Consider the following 23,599-nt stretch of genomic DNA (forward strand, 5'->3'; position numbering starts at 1 on the left):
GGAGAGTGGTGCAAGCAAAACCACCCAAATCCACGTATCCTCTTGAGGTGCCAATGTCCCCACCAACAGAAAGCAAACAGCCATTGGTCTCATTAGTAAACACTTATTACTTCTATACAGAAACCCTCTGCAAGACCGTAAGTTCGAGCTATACAGGAAAAATACCTATGTACATTTATGACAGGAAAGAAAAGCACTGACTGTGGGAAAGCCACAGACCTGCACCTTCTCCTTCAGCCAAGTGCAGCAGAGCTGCAACAGCAAAATAAGGCCCTGTGGCCCAATGTAAACAGTGCTAAGGAATCTCTTTAAGGTAAGTTTTGCAACAAAGGGGATCAACTGGTATTTTGGGAGATACTGAAGCATGTTTTGGGGATGTGCAGTCTCTGCTGTGGAGAGGGGAGCTTTGTGAGAGACCAGCCAGGGAAGAGAGAGGCCCCGCTCTTCAGATGAATGAATCTCTGCAACAGGCAAGGCTTTCTCTATGATCCAGGTCCAAAGGGTCCAGCCTTCTCTGCCACCTCCAGAGCAAGCTTCAAGTTCTGATCAAACAACTCGCACCTGAAATAGTCAGAAAAGCAAAAGGGATGACTTCTACCTATGGAAGTGAGTTAAAGCTTCTTCTATAGGCCTGAATATATGGTAGGATGGCAGGGCTTGTGCCAAGGAAGAGCACCTCCCATTGCCCCAGCAGAGCCAGCACTGGAAAGAGCTCAGGGCTGCGTCCTCTCTCTGCAGTAGTGTGCTGTAGCTTCCTTCCCCTTCCCTCAGCCAGTTTTGCTACTTAGGAGTGCATTTGCTACTGTATAGGCAGAAAGCAATGAGGGGTTGCAGCCAGGTTACTAAAAATGGCTTTTCCTTACCTTATTGGCATCTCCAGGGAGTAGAAAGGATTCTTCAGAGCGAAGTCTGAGTAAATCTCATAGATTTTGCGGAGAAGAGCGTCTATCCCTGTCTGCCTTGGGTCAGCAAGAACCATGAATTTGATCCCTGGAGCCATAACGCCAGGAGCATGAGGAAGGCCAAGCACAGACAGCCCTGACAAGCAGAGCAGTGCCGGTGCCTAGGGCCCCCCGGTACCTGTCAGTGTCTGGAAGCAGTGCAGCTTGAAGGTGTCGGTCTCCAGCATCTCGATCCCGGAGCTCCCAACCTCGGGTGACAGCTGTGAGCCGATGGCGAACAGCCTGCGGGGACAGGCCCTCAGCGCCCCTCACCGCCCTGCCCGCGCCCCCCGTCACGGCCCCCCGACTCACGAGTGGAACATGGAGGCCAGCATCAGCTTCTCGTTGGAGGAGAGCCGATGGCGGCCGAAGCGGATGGACACCGGGTAGTTGGCGGGGTTGCTCAGGAACTCCAGCACGTCCTTCCCGTCCGCCGTGAAGCGACCGTTCACCTCGGCGCCGTTGATGGCGAGCACGGCGTGACCCACTGCAGGGGACAGCGCGGCGGCGTCAGTCAGACAGACAGTCAGTGTGTCAGTCAGTCAGTCAGTCCGTCCGTCAATAAGCCCGGCCCCGCCCGGCCCTTCCCACCCGCCGCACCGCGGATGCCGTCCCGCTGCCCGAAGGCAACGACGACGCGCTCGTCGTGAGGACGCAGGACGAGATCGAGCGGGAAGCTGAACGTCTTCTCGGTGTCGGAGCGGGGCGCGTAGTGGTCTAGCTGGTAGATGAGGCCGCCGGCCTTGTTGACCACGTAGACGCTGAAGATCGCCATGGCGCCGAGCCCCGGCGCCCGCCCGGTAGCGGCAGCACCGCCCCGGCAGTGACGCACCGGCCCCGGGCCCGCCCCGCCCGCCCCGGCAGTGACGCAGCGGCCCGGGCCGGCCCGCCCCCGCCCCACGCCGGGCCCTTCCTTTTTCGCCGACATCTTGCGGAGCAGCTGCGGCCGCATCATGGTGAGCGGGCCCGGGCCGGGGGGCGGGCGGCGGGCCGAGCCGGGCCGCCCGAGAGGCGCTGGCGGCTCCGTGAGCGCGGCGGGAAGCCCTGCGAGGTGGCCGGGGGGCCGACCCCTCTCCTCGCCGCTCACCCCCCATCCTTCTCATCCCCTCGCAGCCGCCCAAAGACGACAAGAAGAAGAAGGACGCGGGCAAGTCCGCCAAGAAGGATAAGGACCCGGTCAACAAGTCCGGCGGCAAAGCCAAGAAGAAGGTGGGGGCCGGAGGGCTCGCGGGATCCCACACGCGGGATCCCGGGCCTGGCGCGTGTGGCGCGGCCGGGCCCCAGAGCGGCGGCAGGCGGGGCCGGCATCCTGTTGTTAAAGGAGCCAGCTCTTCGTCTGCCAGCAAGTTGTACATGATAGCGTTAAACCTGAGTAACAGGGGGCTTTGGTCCTCTTATTTTTAGATACTACAGGTAATAGCCGTAGCACGTTCATTTACGGAGGCAATTTTGTGCATCTCACTAGGCCTTTAGTTTGGGATGTGATACGGAAACGTTCGATGGCGCAGTTCTTGGATCATAGTTTAGTTCCATCTTTTGTTCTTGCTTACAAGATTGCTTAGGGGGGGATGTTGTTTTTTCTCTCTTTTCAAGTAGAAGTGGTCCAAGGGGAAAGTGAGAGACAAGTTGAACAACCTTGTCCTGTTTGACAAGGCCACTTATGACAAACTGTGCAAAGAAGTGCCCAACTACAAGCTCATCACACCTGCAGTTGTCTCAGAAAGGCTGAAGATTCGAGGCTCCCTGGCTCGGGCTGCCCTCCAGGAGCTCCTCAGCAAAGGTGAGCACTCGGAAATAAAAAAAAAAAAAAACAGAAAGCTGCTTGAATTGACTGTTTGGTTTTCCTTGCTTGCCCAGCAGCTTTCCTGCAGCATCTGAACTGCCCCATGTGTAAATTGTTTTTGGAGAGCCACTGCCTTAACTTGCATTTCAGAAACGCTCCAAAGTATGGAGCAGCAGTTTGTTACATACAGGCATTGCTGTACTAAGAAAAATGTTGCCAAAAGGATGGGCTGTGATGTAACTGCAGCCAGATGACAACAAAAGACTTGCATAAGCTGCGACCCCCTATTATTTCCTCTTGTACAATGCCCTGCCTCTCTAGGAGGGACCTCAGCATCCCTGGCATCCATCAGTACATGCATACTGATGTAATTTTGTTTTTCCATAGGGTTGATCAAACTGGTGTCCAAGCACCGAGCCCAGGTGATTTACACCCGGAACACGAAAGGTGGAGATGCGCCTGCTGCAGGGGAGGATGCGTAGGGAGGTGAGTTGGGAGCTGAGCTGTGCTGTCAGGAGCTAATGCGCAGCTGTGCAATGTGTAATGGGCAGCTTCCGCATGCCTGTTGTGGGCTGTTCTTCCAGAGAGTATTTTGCTCACATCCTAAGCAACTTCCTGGGGGAACATTACTGGAAACATCAGCTTTCCAGAATTAAATTATAAGGAAATTTCTGATTTTGTCCCTGTGCTCATTGGATGGGGAAAGCATCATTTGTTCCCCTCTCTGTGGGCTGTAGGGCAAATGGGCACTTGTCCTCCCTGCTCCCAAATGGCACCATGGCCAAGTGTTCCTGCTGGGATAAGACTGTCAGACTGTTTACTTTGTGCTAGCCTGCTTTTACCTCGATTTCTGACTGGGGACTTCTTGCTTTGCAGGTTCTTCAGTGACTTCATCAACAATGTGTCATATGTAGATGCACACAATAAAATTATTGGTTATAATTTTTTCTTGATTTTTCAACAGTGTGTATGTTCCATTACTAATGCATTATTTATAGTGGATTTTGGTTGAGGTTATGGCTGTTGTCCTGTAGCAGCTAGTTTTTGTCTTTATAAGTATCACAGATGTGTTGCTGAAAGGGAGGTGTGAAACTTCTACATCACGTACAGCAGCCAGTGATGTTAGACAATGTAAAGGATAAATGTTAAAATGAAGGAAAGCAATATAAGTTTGAATAAAATTATCAAACACCTAGCATTAATTGCCTGCAGGGTGGGCCCTGCATTTGAAATGAGTTTCAGTTGGTCTACAAACAGAGAGGCATTTAAAAAAAAAGTTTATTTCTCCAAAAATTTTTCCTTTAGCAGGATTTTTCCTTTAGCTGTACTCTGTACAGCAAGTGATGCCAGTGGCCTATGCATTTCAGCATAGGCCACTGGCATCACTTGCTGTACAGAGTAGGCTTTCTGACAGGGAAGATATGGCATCCACAGGAGCCTGTCCTTGCTGGCAGGACTTTGTGTGGCTTTAGATGTGATGCTCAGATGAACATTCTATGCCCTTACAGGGCAGTCAGCAACAAAACTGCAGCTACCTACAGTCAGCCTTTCCACAGCAGAGCTGGGTGTCTGGTGTTCCTTATCTGATCACCTTTTTTTCTTCTTTTCCCCTGATTCAGTTCTAAACTGATGCCTGAAAGAGAGCACAGAAGTCAGGGTGCAGTAGCCTTTAGACAGAGATAATGAACACTTCTTAAAAAAGCTGTGTGTAGTGTTCTAGAATGGAAGTTCCCCCAATGTTTTTGTTACCTCAGGGAGTGGTAGCTCCAGCTAGCTGACAGAGAGTTCTGGCACAATAAAAGGCACCAGTGGGACAGTAAGTGGGTCAAAAGGTGAGCCAAACAAAACAAGGCAGATGCCTTCATGTGGGTAGCCTTTACAGTCATGAGCACGCTTCCTTGCAGGCCATGGTGCTGCTCCAGGACAAGAATGATACTCTGCCTGGATTAAGCACTGTGTGGTGTAACTTGTATGGCAGGATGTCTCGTTATGCTTGGTGCTACCTCAGAGCCTGCTCCATGAATAGCTTGCATGTACAGCAGCCCCACACTCTGCCCCTGGCACCCATCTGTGCTGCGCTGAAGCTCACCGGGACTGCCACCTCCTGCCATGATTCCACACGCGCCCAAAGGAAGGCAGCCAGCTGTCACTTGTCTGAGAGGTATGGTCAAAGTTGGCACCAACACGTTCCACTGGGAGCTTTTTCAGCTTCTGTTTCTCCTCTGAAAAAAAAAAATAAAATTGTAGACTGGTTTGGGTTGGAAGGGAGCTTAAGGATCACATTGCTGCAACCCCTTGTAGCATGGATGGGGATACTTTCCCCTAGACCAGGTTGCCCAAAAGCCCAAATACTTTGTTCAGCAAAACTTTTTCAAATTGCTTTTGGTTCTCTAGCATGTTAAAGTGACTGTAACGTTAACTAAAAGATGTGCAAGCTGCTCACTGTGTTTGAGAAATTCCTCATAGGAGGGTCCAATTTGTTTACTTCCATCTTCTTCCTCTGTTAGCCACGGAGGTTTTGCTCCTAGAAGTCACAGGGAATATTTACTTAGCCACTGAAGTTACCCTAAACTGTGACAGAATAAAAGGGTCCCCTCTTCCCTCTGTGTTCTGCTTGTGCTACCAAGCAAGTGACCAAGTGAACTCTGGGTGTTCTGAGAAAAAAAAGCTGGCCATGGCAGATCACACCCCAAATCATACACTCCCCACAGCAGCATCAACAGTTTTTACTATACTGATGTGTTTTCTTCTCCTCTAGTATGTCAAATATTGCTATGAGTGGCTATGGCTACCTCCTGGTTATGCTGCAACTGCTTCAAAACTAGAGTTATCCCGGTGACATTTGCAAGCCATGAGGTAGCAGCCTGGTGAGTCATGATGCAGGTGCACTTACCTGTGTGGACATTTCCTTTCCCTTCTGTTTCCTGTTAACAGGAACATAAAATGCTTATGAGAATCTTGTGTTTAGGAGTATCTCTGAGCAGAAGAGCATTGCCTTCATTCCTTTCCTGAATCAAGTTCTATTAGAAAAAGGCAGAGGGAAGCTTGTCTCTTCTTTAAAAGTGTTTGGTTTTTTCCCCCCACAGCATATTAAAGAATGTTTGCTTAATGAAAGTTAAACCTGGGTAACTGAAACTAGGCTAGGTGCTCGCCCAAATCCACAAAGTGTTTCTTTTTGTGATGGAGACCACCCCTTGTTCTGCATTTTGGCATGTGCTGTAGGTGACTTGCAGTTAAATCGAAGTCACATTCACTAGCCAGTCACCCCTACCTGGTGGCCAATGAAGGTCAGAACCTTGCTTGATTCCATCCAGGATAAATCAGGTCCTGTCTGCATTCTGCTTGGGCCAGGCTCTTCTGCACCACAAGGGCTGTCCCTGAAATAAGAGGCCAGCTCTTACTGTAGTGCATACAAAAGCTTGCAAAAGCTTTGCAAGACCCTGGTAATGACAGCGTCAAACTCCCCGTGCTTTGAGCAGGGGGGAGTTTGCACGCATGCATCAGTCACTGCTGAAGAAAGTGGTGCTCACCGTTCAGATCCTGCGGGGACCGTGCAGACAGAAGGTCCTGCACAGAGTTCTGGCTCTGGTTGAAGCTGAGTGTAATTCAGGAAAAAGGAACAATATTTCTGGTACTGAGCACAGCCCCCACCCAGCCGCCCCCAGCCCCTCCCGGGTGCCGGTGGTGCGCGGTGCAGCGCCCGCTCCCCGCCGGGGTGCAGCCAGGGCAGGATACAGCTCACCGACCTGCAGCGCGGCTCGCACCGTCTCTCGCTGCCGGCGCTCGGCCTCCCGGATGTCAGCCGCCATCTGCGGGGACACAGCGGTGAGGCGGGGCCAGCGGGGGCCGGGGCCGGTGCGGGGAGGTGACCGAGGGTACCTGGAGGATGCGCTCCTCCTCCCGCCGCTGGTGCTCGGCCAGCGCCTGCTCCAGAGCCTGCGCGAAGCGCTCGTACTCCTCGGCCGGCACCAGGCACCGCTCCCGCAGCGCCGCCTCCGCCCGGTTCTCCCGCCAGAACCGCGCCGTCTCCCGGCGGTGCTCGGGCCTGCGGGGCACCGGGACACCGTCAGCACCGCCCGCACCGGCCCAGCGCCACAAGAGCCCGGCATGCGGCAGCATCGGCCCGCCCCGTTCCTGCCCACGCACCCCGCCAGGTGCCGCAGCAGCCCGGCGTGCAGCAGCGCCAGCCCGCCGCGGCGCCCGTGCCGCTGCACGCCGCGCCCGCAGCACGGGCACCACACGCGCCCATCGTGCTCCGCCGGATCGTAGCGCCGCACGGCCGCAGCCCCATCGGCCACGGCCGCCGCCGCCCGCGCCGCCGCCGTCGCCTCCTGCAGCTGGGCCAGCGCCTCCCGCAGCCGCCGGCGATGCCCCGTGCTGTACCGGTGCCGGCGGCCCGTGAAGGCGCTGCGGCGGCACAGCCCGCAGTAGTGCACGGCCATGGCGCCCGTGCCGCGCCGCGCAGGCGCGGGGAGGGACACGGCCCCGCCCCGCCCCCGGCTCCGCCCCGCCCCCTGCAGGCCCCACCCAGCCGCTCCCGGTGCCCCGGGGCTCGCCCGCAGCGCCGCCCGTGCCTCCGCCAGGGGCCCGTATCCAGAGAAGGGCAGCCAAGCTGGGCAGGGTCTGACCGCGTGTCTTATGAGGAGCGGCTGGAGGAGCTGGGGTTGTTTAGCCTGGGGAAAAGGAGGCTCAGGGGTTATCGCTCTCTACAGCTGCCTGAAAGGAGGGTGGAGCCACGTGCGGGTCTGTCTCTTCTCCCATGCAATCACGGAGAAGACAAGGAGACACAGTCTTAAGGTGTACCAGGGGAGGTTTAGGTTGGACATTAGGAAGAATTTATTCAGAAAAAGGGTGATTGGACACTGAAATGGGCTGCCCAGGGAGGTGGTGGAGTCCATCCCTGGAGGTGCTCAAAGAAAGACTGGACATGGCACTTAGCGCCTGGTCTAGTTGGCATGGTAGTCTTTAGTCCTAGGTTGGACTCAATGATCTCAGAGGTCTTTTCGAGCCTAATTGATTCTGCGACTGCTACAGTGACTTAGATTATATTAACTACACACCCTGCCCTGCGCAGTGCAAAACAGGGAGAAAGTTGCAACTGTTAATTGGGCCATAACAACTGCTTGGGCACTAATGCTGCTGCCTCAGTCATCATCCACGTTAAGCTGCAGGTGTGGTATTGCTGAGCAATGAGACACTGTGCTGAGGGCGCTGTGGTTAGTGTAGCCTCTCTTGTTTGTCTCACTAGGTTGGTTTCATTAGAACGGTTGCTTGTCTGGTCGGGTCACCCATCCCTGCTCGTTGGGTGTCATCTCGTAGACAGAGTGTCCTGATGACTGGGTACTGGCTTGGTTTGTGTCATGGACAGATGTTTGCAATACAAACATCCTGTTCACCCACTCGCCATGACTCTTCTGCATGCACAGAGGGGAGATGGGCGATGGGGATGGAAACAGAGCAGCTACAAACCAAAATCATCACATCCTTGGCTTAGTACCAGCAGGAATTAGATTTCAGACTCTACATATGCTGAGCATTTTGTAGGAGGATGGAGGTTATGCTTGTAGTGGAGGAGTGCATCAGGGAGTTGTTGCTCGTTTAAACAAGGAGACAGAAAGAGGCTGCTTTTGGCAATTGCTGAGAATGATTGTGCCATAACGTTAGTGCCATGGTGTTGGGAGAATCTCAGCATAAGGGTGAATTCTGTGACTACTGCATCAAATGGCTGGCTTTGAGTTATTTGGGTTTTTTTTCTGTATATTGAAAGAAAAGGTAAAGGTGCTATTTCCGACAGTAGGTTTGCTCTGCTGGGCTTGGGGCCAAATGTTCCTGCACTTTTTGCTGTCACTATTCTCACCCTTTGTGTCTTTTGAGATGAGATGCTGAAAAATAAGTCAAATACCAGACCAAGCTTTTCTTGAAAAGAAAATCTTCTCAGAGAATCTAGGATGCTCAGTTTTGCCTCTTCAATAGTGTGGGAGTTTGTATTGTATCAAGGTTTTCTTAGTTCTTGTTAGGCAATCCACAAATATCAATCAGTATGATTTTGCTTTTGCTAGATGCAAAAGACTACAGTCACCCAGGGTTTTTCCACCTTGTGTGACAAAGTTCAGGCATTAGTTGAAACTTTGTTGTCCCTGTCACAATCCTCAGGTACAAGCAGGACCTACTTGGTTGGCTGCTTTCCTCAAAAACTCTGTGCATGCCCCAGTCAAAGCCCTTGTCCCTTCCTGAGACTGGAGTTTGGTATTTAACCTTGGGATGTGCTTCAAACGAGCTGGCTATTATAGTTTAATAATTTACCACATATCACTTGACCTCTCACACCACAAATCTGCTTTTCCCTTCCTTGCTGGAGTCAAGCCCTCACACAGCTGTGTATGATCAGCTGAGGCACAGAAACACCCCAAGCCTGTGATTATCCACGTGCACCTTAACACAGACACTTCACCTACCCACCTAACTTTGGTACTTCAGAAATTAACTCTCTCAAGAGTTCTAGACTGAATACAGTTACTTTAATAATCTCACAACAGTGTGAGTATTTCGGTGGGGTAGAAGAAGTCCTGCAATAGAAAGTCCTTGCTTGCAGATGAAGTCTCTTGACTTGCTTGTTTTTCAGTGAGGTATGCCTTTTAAAGACATGTGGGGCAATGTGCGAGGCACCAGTGTAAATAAAAGACAGGAATATTTGGGTGATGGAGTTGTCTACGGGAAGACACAGTTCTCTGTGCTGCCCTGAGAAGAGCAGGCTGGCAATGCTGCAGGAGGATAACTGGAACCTGTGGCTTGGCCACCAGAGGCCGTGTGAGCTGGCATTTTGCAGGGAGTGACTGAATTCACCTCACCTGTAGCTTGTTTGGAAACGGTACCCCTGGAGTTCAGTGCAGGCTCTGGAGCAAAAGCTAATTACAGAGCATTAAAGGAGATAAGAAGCAGCTGCAGAACTTTCAGGGCTGGTAGCATAAATAGGCTGCAGCTGCTCAGTTTTCTTTCTCCCATCTTTCCCTGGGTTTCTGCATCCTCGGAGAAGTCTCTACTGGTGTTTGGAAGCAGTAAGTAAGACTAGGGAAGGGGAGGGATCAGATATAATGTAATATGATACAGTGCTCCACTAAGAGAAGCCTTAAACAGTTGTACTTAGACCATTCCTAAAACAAAAAAAAGATGTGAAAAGGCTTTGTGAGTATTTCCTGCCTCTGCTGCAGCGATGAAAACATTCCCCCATTTGGTAATGTTTACTTGTTACTGGTAGAGATTGGAGATCCTACCATAACACACACAGGTAAAGAAGGAAATGAATCCTGTGGTCTGCCTGGTCTGTTCAATGAAGCTGGCAAGACTGGACACAGAAATGTTGGTTTTCCAGCTTAAAGCCTAAAAGTGTTTTAAAGCCTAACTATGTTTGTAACCACAAACTTTTCCCTGAAGTACAGGAAAAGGCTAAAAGGCCTTAATTTTACCTTTGGCTATTCAGTTACTGAATCCTAATCTTCTTGGTTTGAATGCTGGGTATTCTGCTTGAAAGCATGTAACCCCTGAGTGCTGCCCTGCCACCCCTGCATTCCCACAGAGAGATTTTGATCAGACTGATAGATCTGATTTGGGGCAAATTGAATGTGAATCTGATAATCTGCCAGTTCCTTATGGTTTATCTTGGAGCTCATGCTTCTGGCATCATTTTTTCGCCCCTCTCTAGCTTCAGAATGTGGAACAGAAGATAGAAGAGAACTTACTGTCAGATGTAGAAGGCCAAAATACCCAGCTATGCTGTCTGCATAATGAAGGAAGCTGAAAACAGAGGGGTGACAAGCTGGAGGTGCCTTGGAGATCTGGATTCTTCAAAGCTAGCGCTTTTCAGGTGAGTGGTACCTGCGCAGAAGCCGATTGATGAGATAGTTTAACTGAAAATAGGTCTTGCCTACTCCTGCACACTTGCAACCACTGTTACTACAGGGGAAATTTTGCAAAGCTGCAGGTTGGGATCAAGGGCAGTTCTTGTTTTTTGCTGATTCCCACCTCCTGGCACTTCAGAAAAACATTTCTGATTTGAGTCTTAACTGTGAGTGTGCTCAGTTGTTTCTCAGGGTGTCTGACTTCTGTGTGTGCATGTAAGGTGTAGGTATATGCCTTCAGCCATGGCTTCATGTGAATGTGCTTTTTGGGGTCTTCTCAGCAAGCCAGAGACTGTATTTGCTCCTGTTTTGGGGAAAATGTTGTGTGAAGCTCCCCTGAAGATAGGGCAGCTCTAAAACTTGGCTTCCAGTTCAGAGTTGTTACAGGAGTCTGGCCTGATGGCTCTGGCATCCCTCAGCCCCTGAAAGCTTTGCATTTGTACAGAGCGACATCTACTTGTCTGTGGCAAGAGGAGAGTATCAAGGGTATCCTGTCTTGTTTGGGCTTTGCCCAGCCAATGGCATTTGTTTTGAAGCAAGCTCAGTGGATGTGGTGGGGACACTTAAGGATACTGGTCATGCCAAGCAACTCTGGGGTTTATATAATTCCCCCCCCCCCCCCCCCCCATAGTAGAACAGAGATTAATTTCCAATTAAGTGGTCCGTTTTCCCCTGTTCCTAGTACAGAGTGTACAGTAGATGCCTGGCTTACCATCACACCAGGCCACTCCTGCTCTGTTGGCACTGCTTCAGTTCCTTGTGCTGCAGTAAATAGCTGATGCTGTCTAACACAGACAGAGCTCCCAGGATTTGCTGGGCTAGGGGTAGGAACCCTAACCCCTCCTTCTGTTAAGGGGAGGCAGCAGGGCAAGCTCAGTGATGGGGGGAACGTGAGGCAGAGAGGAGGCTGTGAGTGGTGAGAGATCCACTGGCACAGGACCTGGCGCTGTGTCAGGGTGCCCAGTCATTCCTGCCAAGGACTGAAGTGTCTTTGATGGTACCATAGCTGGATGCTGCTGTCATTGTAGCTGTTCATAGCCTCCTCAGGATGTGAGAACACCACAGATGTACTTGATGAGCATCACAGCCTGTTTTATTAGCTATATTCTCTTCTCTCTAAATGGATACACTATTTTCTGGTGGGGAAAAGGTGGCCTCTTACCCTCCACGTCTTCAAATTCTGTGAAGTTGCAGTAAAAGAGCTGAACTCATATCTGCCCCTCCTCCCTGATTTTTAAAACCACTTCAAAGGTGAGCTAGCAGAGGACTGAAGCGACCGGTTCCGCCAGGCTCGTTTCTGCTCACCTTTCCCGCCGCTCCCCCGTGGAACAAAGCACATCATTTCTCTTTGATTTCCCACTTTGAAAGCCATAGGGGACAGAATCTGAAATGGCCCACAAGTTTTTTAGTGTCGCCTCTCTGTACCTTCCTGAAGCACTGTGTGGATCAGGACAGGACTCCCGGAAGGAGACCTATGGCTAAATTGGCCAGTGGATGCTCCACCCTCCTGGGTGTTGCCACTGGCATCCCAGGTTTGTGGGTAGGGTCAGGTAACACTGCAGTGACGGGGGAGGGGGAAGGAGCCACAGTGTCTGGATTTGGTGGCTTTTACTGATGCACGCAGGGTTCCGTAGTCCAGCCTGGCTACTGTCAGCAGCAGCACGTGCATCCCATCTCTGGCACAGCTACTGCCCCAGGGACAGCGGACTCTGCCCTGCTCTCCATCTCCTTGCCAAGAAGAGGTGGCACGTGGCAGAGTGGAGTGCATGCTGCCCGTCTCCTGCCAGGCAAGGAGGAGAAAAGCAGTGAGTTTGGGTGCCTCAGCCAGTGCCCAGGGCACAGGCTGCTTGCCCCCTCTGAAAGGGATTGTCTCACAAGTGTGAGGCTGGAGGACAGGAAAGCAGGGCTTGTTTTTGCAATGTGAGTTTCTTTACTTCCTTCTGTGCCATCACAACGGGAGAGGTTTGCAAAGCTTTAACGCGTAGGGCTGTAATTTGTGAGCAGGCAGTGATGCAGCCCATCCCTGGCCTGGTGCAGACTACGTGGTACTGAATCTCAGTGTCCCAGACCTCTCAGCACAATACAAACAGAGCTTCTCTCTGCTCAGCTTACAAGATGACAGGATCGTGCCCTGCAGCAGTGCAGCTGCACGGCACATGCATGGTGTTTGGCGCAGGTGCTGCAGGTCATGGCTGTGATGCTCAGAACAGTGGTATGCTGACTCGGTGCAGGGAGGATAGTGAGATAATAAAGCAGTAGGAATTGGTTATGTTGAAGGAAGTACCAGATGATAGTCTTGAGTAAAGGTTAATTAATCTGACCTCTGTTTATTCTGGTGAAGATCTCCATGCTTTGTAGTCACTTTTGTATGTATTGTGAAGCCACAAAATCTAGAGGAAACCTCCTTTGCCTGCTGGTTCAGGGCCAGGCTGGATGCCTGTATAAGGCTGTTTTTGTGACAGTACTGAAAATGCAAATATATTTGTGTGTGTGGTTTTGTGTTTCCCTCTCAGACCCTAGGTGCAAGAATTGATGCTGGAATCATACTCAGCTGCTTACAACAGGATGTTGTAACCCACATGTTGGGGCTTAAACCTCTGTGTAAGACCACTCTCTGTGATTCAACCCTGCTCATCCTGCTAGTTAAGAGTCACTGAGAGGAGAACCATATCAGTGAAGGTTTAGTCTGATAAAAACCATTCTCTTAACACTGCTGCTTCAAACAGGGATATTGTATCTTTAAGGCACCCCCTTCTCATTCCCTTAATACCTCTAGGCCTCTGAATGATTCTGGAGGAGAGGATCAGTGCAGGAGTTTAAGGCATCTTTCCCTGCCCTGCTGCACTGCTCACTTGCTGCTCTGAAGGCTGTGCTTTGCTGTTTCTATGGAAACCATTAGTTGCTAAGCAACTGGAGCATCATCTGTGGTGAGCCCTCGCATCTAATTATCCCATCACAGTGGCTGAGAGGGGCTGAGGGGGGGATTAACTCCTCTACCATGGCAGATCCATTGACAACACTTTAGTCACATTTAAAGGGACATTGTCCCTTCTGCCACACTTATGAGGAGGAATAAGGTTTTCTGCAAGCAGCAGACACACTGTGCTCATGGCATGCTTGGAGCTTCCATGCCCTTGCATGGAGCTCTGCAGGGAGCTCTTCTTTCCGTTGAAGTTGTGCATGACGCACTTAGCTGTACATTTGGATTGTGCAGACTTTGCCTTGTGGACTGTATCTGGGCCATACTTATAGTCATTTGTATATTTTTTTTTTGTGTTGTGGTCACCTCGATGCTGCCCTTACTGTCTCTGTCCCCAGACCCTGATGCCATGTCTGCTGTGTGAGTTATTGCTAATTCTTCAGAGCTCGGCAATGGAAGAGGTGGGCAGCTCTCTGTCTTCTGTCTGTCTGAAAACATTGCATAGTTTGGTATTCACTTTTGTATTACCTTACTGTTAACTTCTGGGAGGGATAGAGATTGTCATCAAGGAGCACTGAAAGCCTGAGGGGTGAAGTAACAACTACAGAAAATCTCATTTTCCAGATCTCTGTAAGTGGACAAAGCCAGCAGCAGCCTTGTGAATTTTTCACATTCAGATAAAATAGTCAATCTGAGAGCTGATTTTAATTTTGCGTTTGCAAACACAAGGTCGATGTAGTGTACAGCTGAGTCTCCCCACTGTGACAGATTGCATCTGAATGAGGTTCCCAGATTTGTGAGGAGAATGGTAGTGGTTTGAGTTACTTTCACTGAGTTTAGGGAAAACCTGACTGCACCAGGTCCATGCTTGGGTGCTTCTTCTTGCCTGCTGCCATCAAGACTGATAGGGACTGATTCCTCCTCAGTTTTCACTTTCTGCCAGAAAATGGATGCTTTGTGATTTACTGAGGTGATTGCTGTTCTAGTGGCTGAATCAATGAGAGTTGGGAGGTCTATTAGAAAGTTTTCCTGTTTTTTTACTACCTAGATCTGCAAGCCAGCTGAGAGTTACTGCAAAGCTCCCTAGCAGTGTTTGCTGTGCTTTGTATGGGGAGGGAGGATATAGCTTCAGCAGGAGGGTGGCCCATTCCTACTTCTGAAAACAAGAGAATCCCTAACACCTCCCCAAACTTACTTCTCTGTGTCCACCCTTGAATTGTAATGTCTTTCACTGCAGCCAGAGCCTTCAGGCACTGTCCAGCCCTGGCAATGTGTGGTGTCAACACCTTAGCACTGCTTCCACGCCTCCCCACTGGCACAGGACCAGAGCATGTGGCTCTGCAAGGACTGAGTGACCCGGGGCTAGGTGGGACCGGATAACTTGGAGAGATGGAGCAAGTGCCCCTCTGCCTTGCTCTCAGAGTAGACAGATGATGGTGATTATTATTAAGAGCTCTTGTAATGATCTCGGGGAGGGGCAAGTGGAGGAAAGAGACATATTTTGTCATGAAAATGGGAAATGTAATTAAAGTCCACATGTTAATTAAGAGCTGAAGGGGAGAAATAGATGGATTTCTTCCTGAAGTCACATTGGCAGTTGGGCACTTTGCATAATGCTAATCAACAAGGAAGAAAGGCTTTGAAGGTGAGGCATGAGAGAGAAGTTTTGCATCGCCAGGGCTGGGAAAAAGAGGAACAGTATCTACAACCTTTTGCATTTGGTTCCTCAGTGTAAATTGGCAGTGTCAAGAAGAGGTGGTCCAGGTCTGATCACCCATGAGTGTTTCTCTCTGGCCTGCCTAGGCACTTCCCTCAGACAAGAAGCAGATGTGAGAGCTTTCCTGAGCTCCTGCTGCTCCATCAGCAGTGGGAATTCTAGGCAAGCACAAACCTAGTGCAGCTCCTGGAACAGCAAGTGAGGAATATCCCACCACTCTATGCAGATCAGGGCAGCTGAAACCTACTCATCTGCCCCTGTGCAAACATGTGAGATGGCTAATCAGGTGCAGATCCCTGGTGGTTTCGGATGCTTTAATATGCTTGCTTTTGTCTTACTAGTCAGAAACCTATGAAATTCCAGCTCTGCTTCTCTGACAGGGCAGGTACAGAGAGAGCACCTCACAGGTTTGGGTCTTTGACTCTTTTGCCACATGGGAGAGACCTCCAGAAATGCATTTGGAAATATCATCCCTCTTTGTACCTTGGCACTAACGTATTTAACAGGGGGATCCTCTGCTCCTTCAGCTGTGCCAGAAGCCCATTACCACAGTCTGTGGAAAGGGGCTGACTACTACACATACCTTGTGGGAAGTGGGGTGGGAATGAGTAGAGGGGCTGTGAGTGTAGGCGAGGGTGATGCACCTGTTTACAAGAGGGCACTGCAGAATTTGAATGCATCTGTGAGGAAAGAAGGTAGTGGTCCATGGTGTATGATGCTATTTAAGAGAGAAGAGGATAATTCTGCTTCTTTGCAAAAGTGAGAAAGAAGGTTGTCTGCATGTAGAACTTAAGGGAACTGTTCAAAATGTAGTTTGCCATGTGCTGGGGACTCACAGGGATCAGAAGCAAGTGTGCAAGCCTCTGACTCATACCCGATGTCCTAGAGTCAGAAGGAGTAATCTAAAAGCCACTTGAGCCATGTGCTGCATCTTAATGAGGAAGGCAGCACTCACAAAAATGCTGCAGCTGAGCTCCTGCTACCTAGCTTTGCTACCAGTGTGGCTATTTTCCTGCAAAGACCAAAAGGCCTTGTGCTGTCAGATTGTCCCTGAGGACTTGTGCAGAACAGTCAGTGTGCCTCCTGATGCCACCCAAAGCTAGGTGGAGCGCTCCCTTTGCACCCCTGGGTTTCTTGCTGGAGAGCAGCAGCAGCACCCCTCTATTTGAGCAGAGCATGGCATCAGGGAGAATCAGGGCAAAATGTGAGAAAGTGCCAAGCATGATGAATTTGATTTGTAAAATTGCCCATGCCTCTCCTAGTGGACGAATACCCTGCTGGAGCAGCTCATGTAAATACACAGTGCCATTGCACAGTAGCTGGGACAAAGAAATTAAAGTGAGACAAGAAAATTTGGAAGATAAAAAGTCACTGTTAAAGTTGGAGTTTGGACAGAACACTGAGTTGAGCAGTGAGACTCCTGGAAAATGTTGAGGGGTTTGTAATTGCTTGTTTGAGAATGGTGCTTGAATATTGAAGTTTCTTCCAGGTGGCTGGCTGGGTGGAATGTTTCCTGGCTATCGGGTGGCCAGCAGTGTTTGTAGTTTGCTCCCTGATCTAGAAGTGAAACTGGGGAATGTCTTGCTCTGCCTGCTGGGCTGTACTGCATCCTTGTTCTTTCTTTTCACTTTTGTGCCCTCTCTTTTGTTTTTCATTTCCTTTTGGCATCTTGGGGCTTAAAGCATTTCTAAGAATTGACGTTAGGAGAGCAGCCACTGAGGAAGCTTGCCAAATGTTCTACATTGGCTGACAGCTCTTCTCAAAACCAGATGGTTACTAATTAAAGGGAGTCAAGTGGGAAGGCTGCATTGGCCTTTCTATTTCTTTTTCCTTCCTTTGATTAACAGAGTTTGTGACCTTGGAGAAAGAGCATACTCCTGTCTTTCCTGGGAAGTCCTCTCCCAGTGCTTGTTAATGTGTGGTGATGCCAGTGCTATCTGCTGGGTGCAGGATCTTTCTGAGGTTCTTTCAGGCTGACTGTGTGCTCTAAGGTAGCTGCCATGGGTGGTAGGACACAAATGCAGCTGTAAAAAGAAAACACAAACTGGGAGAGGAAAATTAAACATTGGGAAGAGCTCTTCTTGGAGATCTTCTGTGGGACTTTTACTTGAAGCCTTATATTGTCAGCAGAAGAAAGACTGATGTCATCCTTGGGGAACTTCTTGTTCCTCAGTCTGCCGTACCTTTCACACAGAGGAGCCCTTCACATGGCCAATCTCAGGCCATCTGTGTGCATGTAGGCTGCTCCAGGTGGCTTTTCTCTGTGGTGCTGGGAGCTGAATGGCTGGGAGGATGAAGGGCAAGCACATGCTTCTTTTATTTTCAAGAACATTTGGTTTCTAGAGCCAATCTTAACAGATGCACTGTCAACGCTTAACGATTCAACCTTGTGTGGAAGAACAGGGTATGAAGAAAACTGCATTGGCAGTAACAAATGCCTCCCACTCCAATTCATGTCCAAGAAAAGTGTAGCAGTTTTGTCTTGATTATATTTCAGAGTGGTAGTCCTCTACAGGTTCCCTTGCTGAAATCTTGCTCCTCCCCTCTGCCACTGTCTTTTCCTCCTTCATATGCAACCTCTTACTCAATTTAAGTAAATGTGCTGTACTGGAAATCACCAAGGCAGAATTAGTTAAGGAGAAAAGAAGTGAACAAATGACAATTCATTAAAATGTGTCATTGTAATTGCGACTTTCTGTGCATGTTCTTAATCTGTGAGGCCAAAGCACAAATTTTCTGAACAAAGCAAAAGACAGCAAGAAGGTGACAGTCGAGAGGCTGGAACAGCATCTCTTGCCTGCCTCTCAACCACACAGCAGTCACCACACCAGCTTTCCCACAGAAACAGGCAGGAAATCTCTCTGTGTTGGTTTAACACAGCCTGGTTTTTTTGAGGGGGAAACCACAGAGGTGGCTTCTGTGAGAAGCTGCTAGAAGCTTCCACTATTTCTATCAGAGCCAGTCTCTGATGGGTCGGGAACAATCTTTCCAGCCTGAGAAAGAACATCAGCATTTTTGGGTGCTCTCTAGACCCGTCTCTCCTGCACTGCTCAGGCTGCTTGGTGCAGACTATCTGCCAGTGCCTTCCAGCCTGGAAAGGGTTAAATCTCAAAAGCACCTCCTGAGGTTTTGCTACTTCTTTTCATCTCTATTTTATTTCCTCAAAGACAGAGATCAGCTGTCTGGATCTGGCTTTACCTCACAGCAAAGCCCATGGCCACACTGCAGCACAGATTGCCTGTCTGCAGAGGGACACACAGATTTGCTGTGCTGGACCCCTTTTGGAGGTGAGCATGAATATTTCATGACAGGGAGAGGATGCTTCAGCAGCATGATGCAAATGTGGGTTTGCATTGTGCTGTAAGGGACAAAGGAGAACAGACCCCAGGTCAGCATCTCCAGCTACCAGGAGGTCCACTTAGAAGAGAAGGCTCTCAAGGGTAAAGGGCCCTCCTAGGCCCACTCACCTTTTTTCTGCAGGGCCAATGGTACAGTGAGCCACAGGTGGTGCCAGCAGCTCCTGCACGCACCTGCCATTCTTTACCTGGATGCAATATCCCAGCAGTGAAAGCTGCAGGTTGGCTTGACCTGGTGGGGGATAGTATGGCAGCCTTATCAGTCCCCAGGACATCCCCAGTACCTAAGACCTGGTCAGAATGCTGTACCAGCTCCAAAATATTAGAAGTAACCAAATGGTCATTCTTAACTGGAGAGACAAAGATAGTATTGCATGATGTGGAAATCCATTTCCTTGCTTCTACACCTGGGTGTTAAAGCCCCGATTGGCATTTGTCACCTGAGCTATGGTTTCTCCTTTTTCTGTTAATTAAAACATCCCCTTCTGCTGTGCACACACTGCTCTCAGGGATGGCTGCATCTCTTTTGCATCATCAGAGGGAGAAGTGGGGGAAATGAAATGAAGCAGCATGTTTTCTGGTGTTTCTTGTGCCTGCTCTAGTGCTGCCTCTCGGCATCAGCAGTACAGAGGGACAGTCAGCAGTACAGAGGGACAGTCTGGCTGCAGTGAGGGCCGCGCCGGGGCCGCTCGCGTCCGCCAGGCGGCGCCACCGGGCAGGGTCCCGCCGCCTCCCGTGTGTCCCCGAGTTCCGCTGAGTCTATAGGGATGCATGCAAACGGCAGGTTGTCCGATAAGGTGGAGATATCTGGAGTATGAGAGGACACTGAACAGAAATGCAAGTAATACGTAGCTGCTCAGGGGTGGGATGGTCTGGACAAGAAGAACCTTTTTCTTGTCCCAAATTCTGTAGAGTCCTCACAGCATTTGGACAAGGTGCTCAGCACTTTTGGCCTGAGAGTACCATCAGACCTGTGTAAATGCACACAGGCCTCGGGAAACAGAGATACAGATGAAACAGGGCTGGGTGAAAACCTAGGAAACAGAGCTTGAACACACAGTTAGAGCCTGTGGCCTCACTCAGGTGGTTACCCTTGCTGGAACGTGCAAGGCACATGGGCCTAGCCAGCCAGCTGAGTGTTGATGCAGGTGAATTGGGCTGTGTTAGTCCTTTGTGCAAGGGCATACGCCCTGCTTCCCTGAAAAACAGGTCTGAGATGCTGTGGGAGAGGTTTTTTCCCAAGCTAGAGATTTGTGTGGTTGAGGCATTGCACACAACAAGATGCACATGACTGTCTTAGGAACAGAGATTGTATGTGGGAATAATGGGGCTCTCAAGTGGTAGTCCAAGCTACCACCAAAACAAGTCCTTGTCGTGCTGGAAGATGGCACAAGGCAGCAGCTTGCTAACTTTTCCTGTTCTGACCCAGTTTACAGAGTGGTGATTTCAAGTGACCCCCAATTCTAATAGAGACATTGTATAAAATTTGTGTCAGGCCTGTGACCTTTCTGAAGATTCTCCTGATCTCTGCTCTGCAAGTCGTTGGCACAGACTTGCACATTTACAGTGACCAGGCTTCCAGGCGTCCTCTGGCGATAAAAGCACTGAGTAAATAAATCAAAGGGAGGGATTGCTCTGTTTCTAGTTCAGCCTTATTGTAAGACCGTAGTAGCAGTGACAGCAGACGCTGTTCTTGTACCTTCCTTGACTATCTCCTTATTCCCTGGTACGACGCACCACAGATCGCTTGCTCTACAGTGTAGTCTAGGGCTGGCGCCCCTGTGCCGTGCTCTGTTCCTGCTGTTTGCGGGTGCACATGCTCGTGCGTGCCTGCAGAACGTGTGTCTGCCCCGGCACAGCTGCCATCCCACACCCATCCCGGGCACATCCTCGTGATGGTTTTCCCGTCCGCGATGAGCACGGTGCATGCTGGGCGCGCTGGGGCCGCCCGGGGGTCCCGCCGAGCCGTGCCGGGCAGGGGCCGGGGCGGCGCGGAGCCCCGGGCAGCGGGCACGGAGCTCCGGGAGCCACCGGCCCGCTCCAGTCAGCAGCGGGATCGTGCTCCGTGCCCGCCTCTGCCTGCGTGGGCGCCCGGGACGGCCCCGCTGGGAGATCCCGCATCCCTGCCGAGACCCCCGGTGGGAGATCCCGCGTCCCTGCCGAGACCCCCGGCCCCTCGCTCCCTCCCGCCCGGCTGTCGGGCGAGGGCTCTGCGTGCTTTGTGTCGCCGAGCGCCGCGGCCGCGGAGCCAGTCCCGCCGCCCCGTGTTTGCAGAGCCGCGCTCGGCGGAAGGCGCCGTATCAGGATAAGAGTCCCCGCCGCCGCCGCTGCCGCCAGTCCGGCCCCGGGGCGGTGGGAGGCGCCGGCTCCGCCGATGGCTGCGTTTATCGCGCTGGTGGCCTCGCCAAACGATTTAACCCTTTGCGCCCCCCCCCGCGGGCGCGCTGCCCGGCCTCGCAGGCTGCCCCTGGGCTCCGGCTTTCCTGGCCCTAACGGCTGGCAGGGGCAGAAGTTCCCTCACAGCTCTGGCGCCGGTAAACCTCAGCCTTTTCTCGGTAGCAGTGTCCCAAGACCAGGGACAGCCAAGCAGGGCCCCACGCTAAGAAGTCCAAATACCTCTAGAGCAGGTAGCAAAGGCCATCTGAGGCTAGGCAGCTGTGGTAGGAGTGAATCCCATGCCAGAATTCCAGCAACATCCGGACTATGTGGACCTGAGATGATTTCCCTAGGGCTGCAGTGTGCATCTGAGCTATTGGGAGGATAAGGCTGGCATTCAGAGTGTTCAGGAGTAACAAGAAGGGGAGAAGACTTGAAGAGCTGCATCCTGCCTGCACACATACAGGCATCAGGAATGCATTAGGCATCCAAGCAATAGCAAGGCATCCAGGATGCTGAGTCGGTGTCATTGTGATCCCTGGAACCATGTCAGGAGTTTGTCTTTGCTAAATGATGGTCTGTCAGCCATGCTGAAGCTGCAGCAGCAACAACAGCGTATTTTCATTTGGAAAGAGGATGTCTCAGTTTGATTAAATTCTCCCTCAGTACCTCAGCACAGGCTGTGTTTTGCCTTTAGGACTGCAGCAAAGGAAAATCCTTGCAGCATACGGAGGGGGCCAGTGCCCAGCTCTAGCGTGACAATGCTAAGCAGGAGACTCTGGCTGGCTGCATTGCTTCATGTGTTGTCTATGAGCATCCATGTTTCTTGTAACTGCAGTGGGTGAACAGTCTTGGTCTGTTGGAGATGTGATAGTTAATAAAGAAAGGTGATCCTGTTTAAAAGGAGAAACCAAACTGGGCACTTCTGATGCTGACCAGTTCCATCTAGACAATGGCACAGGCTGTCTAGGCAGCTGCAGAGGTGGCAAAGGTAGTGCAGGCTCCTTGCAGTGGCCTGCTGCTGCTGGTTGCCCTGTCAAACTCCAGTGAGCATGAAATGAAGGAACCCATTCTTCCCCAGCTGACTGCAGGGTTGGGTGAAGACCTGGGGCCTTTCCTAGGCTGGCTGTTTTTCCCTTTTCCCTAAGCAATGGCTTTGTAGTACCACCAAAACAGAAGTGGGATTGAGACCTTGGAGTGCAGTGCAAGGGAGATCAGGCACATCACGGACTTGTGAGACTGTGGGATAGAATCTGTGCTAGTGTCTGAGCAGAAGAAAAGGACACTTTGGCCAGGAGTCTGCATAGGCATGGGCAGGACTGAGAGCAGCCTGGGAAGAGATGTTTTTAGGCCTGTGTCTACCTCAGCAGTAGCAACATAGCCTCTTCTATCTTCTTGCTGGACCATTGCCTTTCTGTGGGAGAATACAGGATGAATCTGTGAGCTAGGTATGTGGATTAAATGCTGGACTACCACCAGCTCCCTGCTCCATAGCTATGTGGATCAGCAAAACAGAGAGCTGCTCCCAAAACAGGCATTTCACAGCCCCAGACTCGTTTCCTTCAGCACAATTCATCTGGACTCTTCTATCTCTGGGGCCTCTGCTGGGGATCTGCTGGAGTGATCCACTGGGGAAATGCTTTGCAAAGAGGCAGCCCCAGCTAAATGTGAATCACATAATTAATTCCAGTAGAGTTAATTGGACCTAATTAATCATATTCATGAGTATAATGAGGGCCTTGCCCACAGGGGTCTTGTGAAGGTCTGAGCTTAGGGCTGGCGTTCTGGAGAGTCAGTGGGAATGAACAAATCCCGGAGCCTTGGACATAGCTTAGGACCAGCTCCCTCTTGGAAAAACAGGACAAGGCCAATCCTTCAGATCCTGTAGCCCTGTATTCTCTGTATCCCATAGAGGTAGGATGTATCAGGAGCTTCTGGGTGGTCAGTCACAACTCTTCCCAGGGAAGGCTGGAGTCACTGTCATAGATGGCTCCCTCTTGGTCCTTAACTATCCAGGGAGACTTTTCTGTTTTGTATGTTGTATGTAAGTTTTGTGGTCCAAAGGCAGGAAAAGGAGCAGGTAACAGCCAAGTCTGGGCATCTTGGCTGGGGCTTGCTAAGGTGCTGCTGTACCAGGCAGCTCCTGGAATGAGCTGCTACCGTGGTGGTGGCTTTGAGGAGCTCCAAGGAATCTGCTTCATCATCTCCTCTCCTATCTTGTCTCTCCTAGCATGGACATAATTATAGAGGAAGGAAGGGGAGACTGGGAGTCATCATCAAGTGCAGGGGTGGGTAGCTAGTCTGGCAGATGTTAATTAAAGGTAGAGCTCTGAAAGCAGCAGGCTCTGCTGAACCAGTAAGCAGCTGGTCCTCTTGCTGACCTTTCCCAGTCTTGCTTTGCCACTTGCATGTGTGCAGGCTGGGAGAGGTGTGAAGGTCTGTGATGTAAAAAGCCCAGAAGGTTGCAGGGAATGAGCAGGAAGAGAGAGGCAACCAGAGGACCCAGAGGAGAGGTGGTTCCATGTGTCCCCTATGCACCACACCTGGCTGGAGGGAAGGAACTGCCTGTCTGCCTCTGGCACTGAGCTGTCATGCCAAATAATGGTGGCTG

The 23,599-nt window shown here is 51.0% G+C and overlaps 4 protein-coding genes across 5 annotated transcripts in view; 2 read left to right on the forward strand and 2 right to left on the reverse strand.

The window, feature by feature from the left end:
- Positions 1 to 87: 87 nt before the first annotated feature.
- TRAPPC4 (trafficking protein particle complex subunit 4) lies at positions 88 to 1,768 on the reverse strand. Its single transcript, XM_036397326.1, has 5 exons — positions 1,542 to 1,768; positions 1,254 to 1,428; positions 1,081 to 1,184; positions 864 to 990; positions 88 to 561 (listed from the first exon to the last, which is right to left on the reverse strand). The coding sequence occupies exons 1-5, from the start codon at positions 1,714 to 1,716 to the stop codon at positions 483 to 485; spliced, it is 660 nt and encodes a 219-aa protein (XP_036253219.1). The 5' UTR covers positions 1,717 to 1,768; the 3' UTR covers positions 88 to 482.
- A 22-nt stretch (positions 1,769 to 1,790) lies between these two features.
- Positions 1,791 to 3,671, forward strand: RPS25 (ribosomal protein S25). Its single transcript, XM_036397327.2, has 5 exons — positions 1,791 to 1,897; positions 2,055 to 2,150; positions 2,538 to 2,721; positions 3,112 to 3,210; positions 3,601 to 3,671. The coding sequence occupies exons 1-4, from the start codon at positions 1,895 to 1,897 to the stop codon at positions 3,204 to 3,206; spliced, it is 378 nt and encodes a 125-aa protein (XP_036253220.1). The 5' UTR covers positions 1,791 to 1,894; the 3' UTR covers positions 3,207 to 3,210; positions 3,601 to 3,671.
- A 430-nt stretch (positions 3,672 to 4,101) lies between these two features.
- Positions 4,102 to 7,166, reverse strand: CENATAC (centrosomal AT-AC splicing factor). Its single transcript, XM_036397325.1, has 9 exons — positions 6,871 to 7,166; positions 6,604 to 6,769; positions 6,471 to 6,533; positions 6,255 to 6,319; positions 5,996 to 6,101; positions 5,618 to 5,648; positions 5,168 to 5,248; positions 4,814 to 4,946; positions 4,102 to 4,357 (listed from the first exon to the last, which is right to left on the reverse strand). Exons 1-9 carry the CDS (start codon positions 7,164 to 7,166, stop codon positions 4,312 to 4,314), a joined length of 987 nt encoding a protein of 328 aa, XP_036253218.1. The 3' UTR covers positions 4,102 to 4,311.
- Positions 7,167 to 10,566: 3,400 nt separating this feature from the next.
- BCL9L (BCL9 like) overlaps positions 10,567 to 23,599 on the forward strand; it is a 62,826-nt gene continuing 49,793 nt past the window's right edge. Inside the window, exon 1 of one of the 2 annotated variants that reach the window (XM_054517081.1) lies at positions 10,567 to 10,585. The gene's annotated coding sequence lies outside the window, so the exon portion shown is untranslated. The remainder of the gene's footprint in view (positions 10,586 to 23,599) is intronic. The other variant, XM_054517080.1, reaches the window with a different exon arrangement.

Source organism: Molothrus ater, chromosome 22, assembly GCF_012460135.2.
Source record: "Molothrus ater isolate BHLD 08-10-18 breed brown headed cowbird chromosome 22, BPBGC_Mater_1.1, whole genome shotgun sequence".
NCBI classification, from domain to species: domain Eukaryota; kingdom Metazoa; phylum Chordata; class Aves; order Passeriformes; family Icteridae; genus Molothrus; species Molothrus ater.

Coding starts and splice junctions, on each gene's coding strand:
- TRAPPC4 (XM_036397326.1), bottom strand. CDS start 1,716: ATGGCGATCTTCAGCGTCTACGTGGTCAACAAGGCCGGCGGCCTCATC. Junction 1,185..1,253: donor CTGGCCTCCATGTTCCACTC/GTGAGTCGGGGG, acceptor CTGTCCCCGCAG/GCTGTTCGCCATCGGCTCAC. Junction 562..863: donor TCCCTGGAGATGCCAATAAG/GTAAGGAAAAGC, acceptor TGACTATTTCAG/GTGCGAGTTGTTTGATCAGA.
- RPS25 (XM_036397327.2), top strand. Junction 2,151..2,537: donor GCGGCAAAGCCAAGAAGAAG/GTGGGGGCCGGA, acceptor CTTTTCAAGTAG/AAGTGGTCCAAGGGGAAAGT. Junction 2,722..3,111: donor CCAGGAGCTCCTCAGCAAAG/GTGAGCACTCGG, acceptor GTTTTTCCATAG/GGTTGATCAAACTGGTGTCC.
- CENATAC (XM_036397325.1), bottom strand. CDS start 7,166: ATGGCCGTGCACTACTGCGGGCTGTGCCGCCGCAGCGCCTTCACGGGC. Junction 5,249..5,617: donor GAAAGGAAATGTCCACACAG/GTAAGTGCACCT, acceptor TGTGACTTCTAG/GAGCAAAACCTCCGTGGCTA. Junction 4,947..5,167: donor TGAGGAATTTCTCAAACACA/GTGAGCAGCTTG, acceptor TTTTTTTTTCAG/AGGAGAAACAGAAGCTGAAA.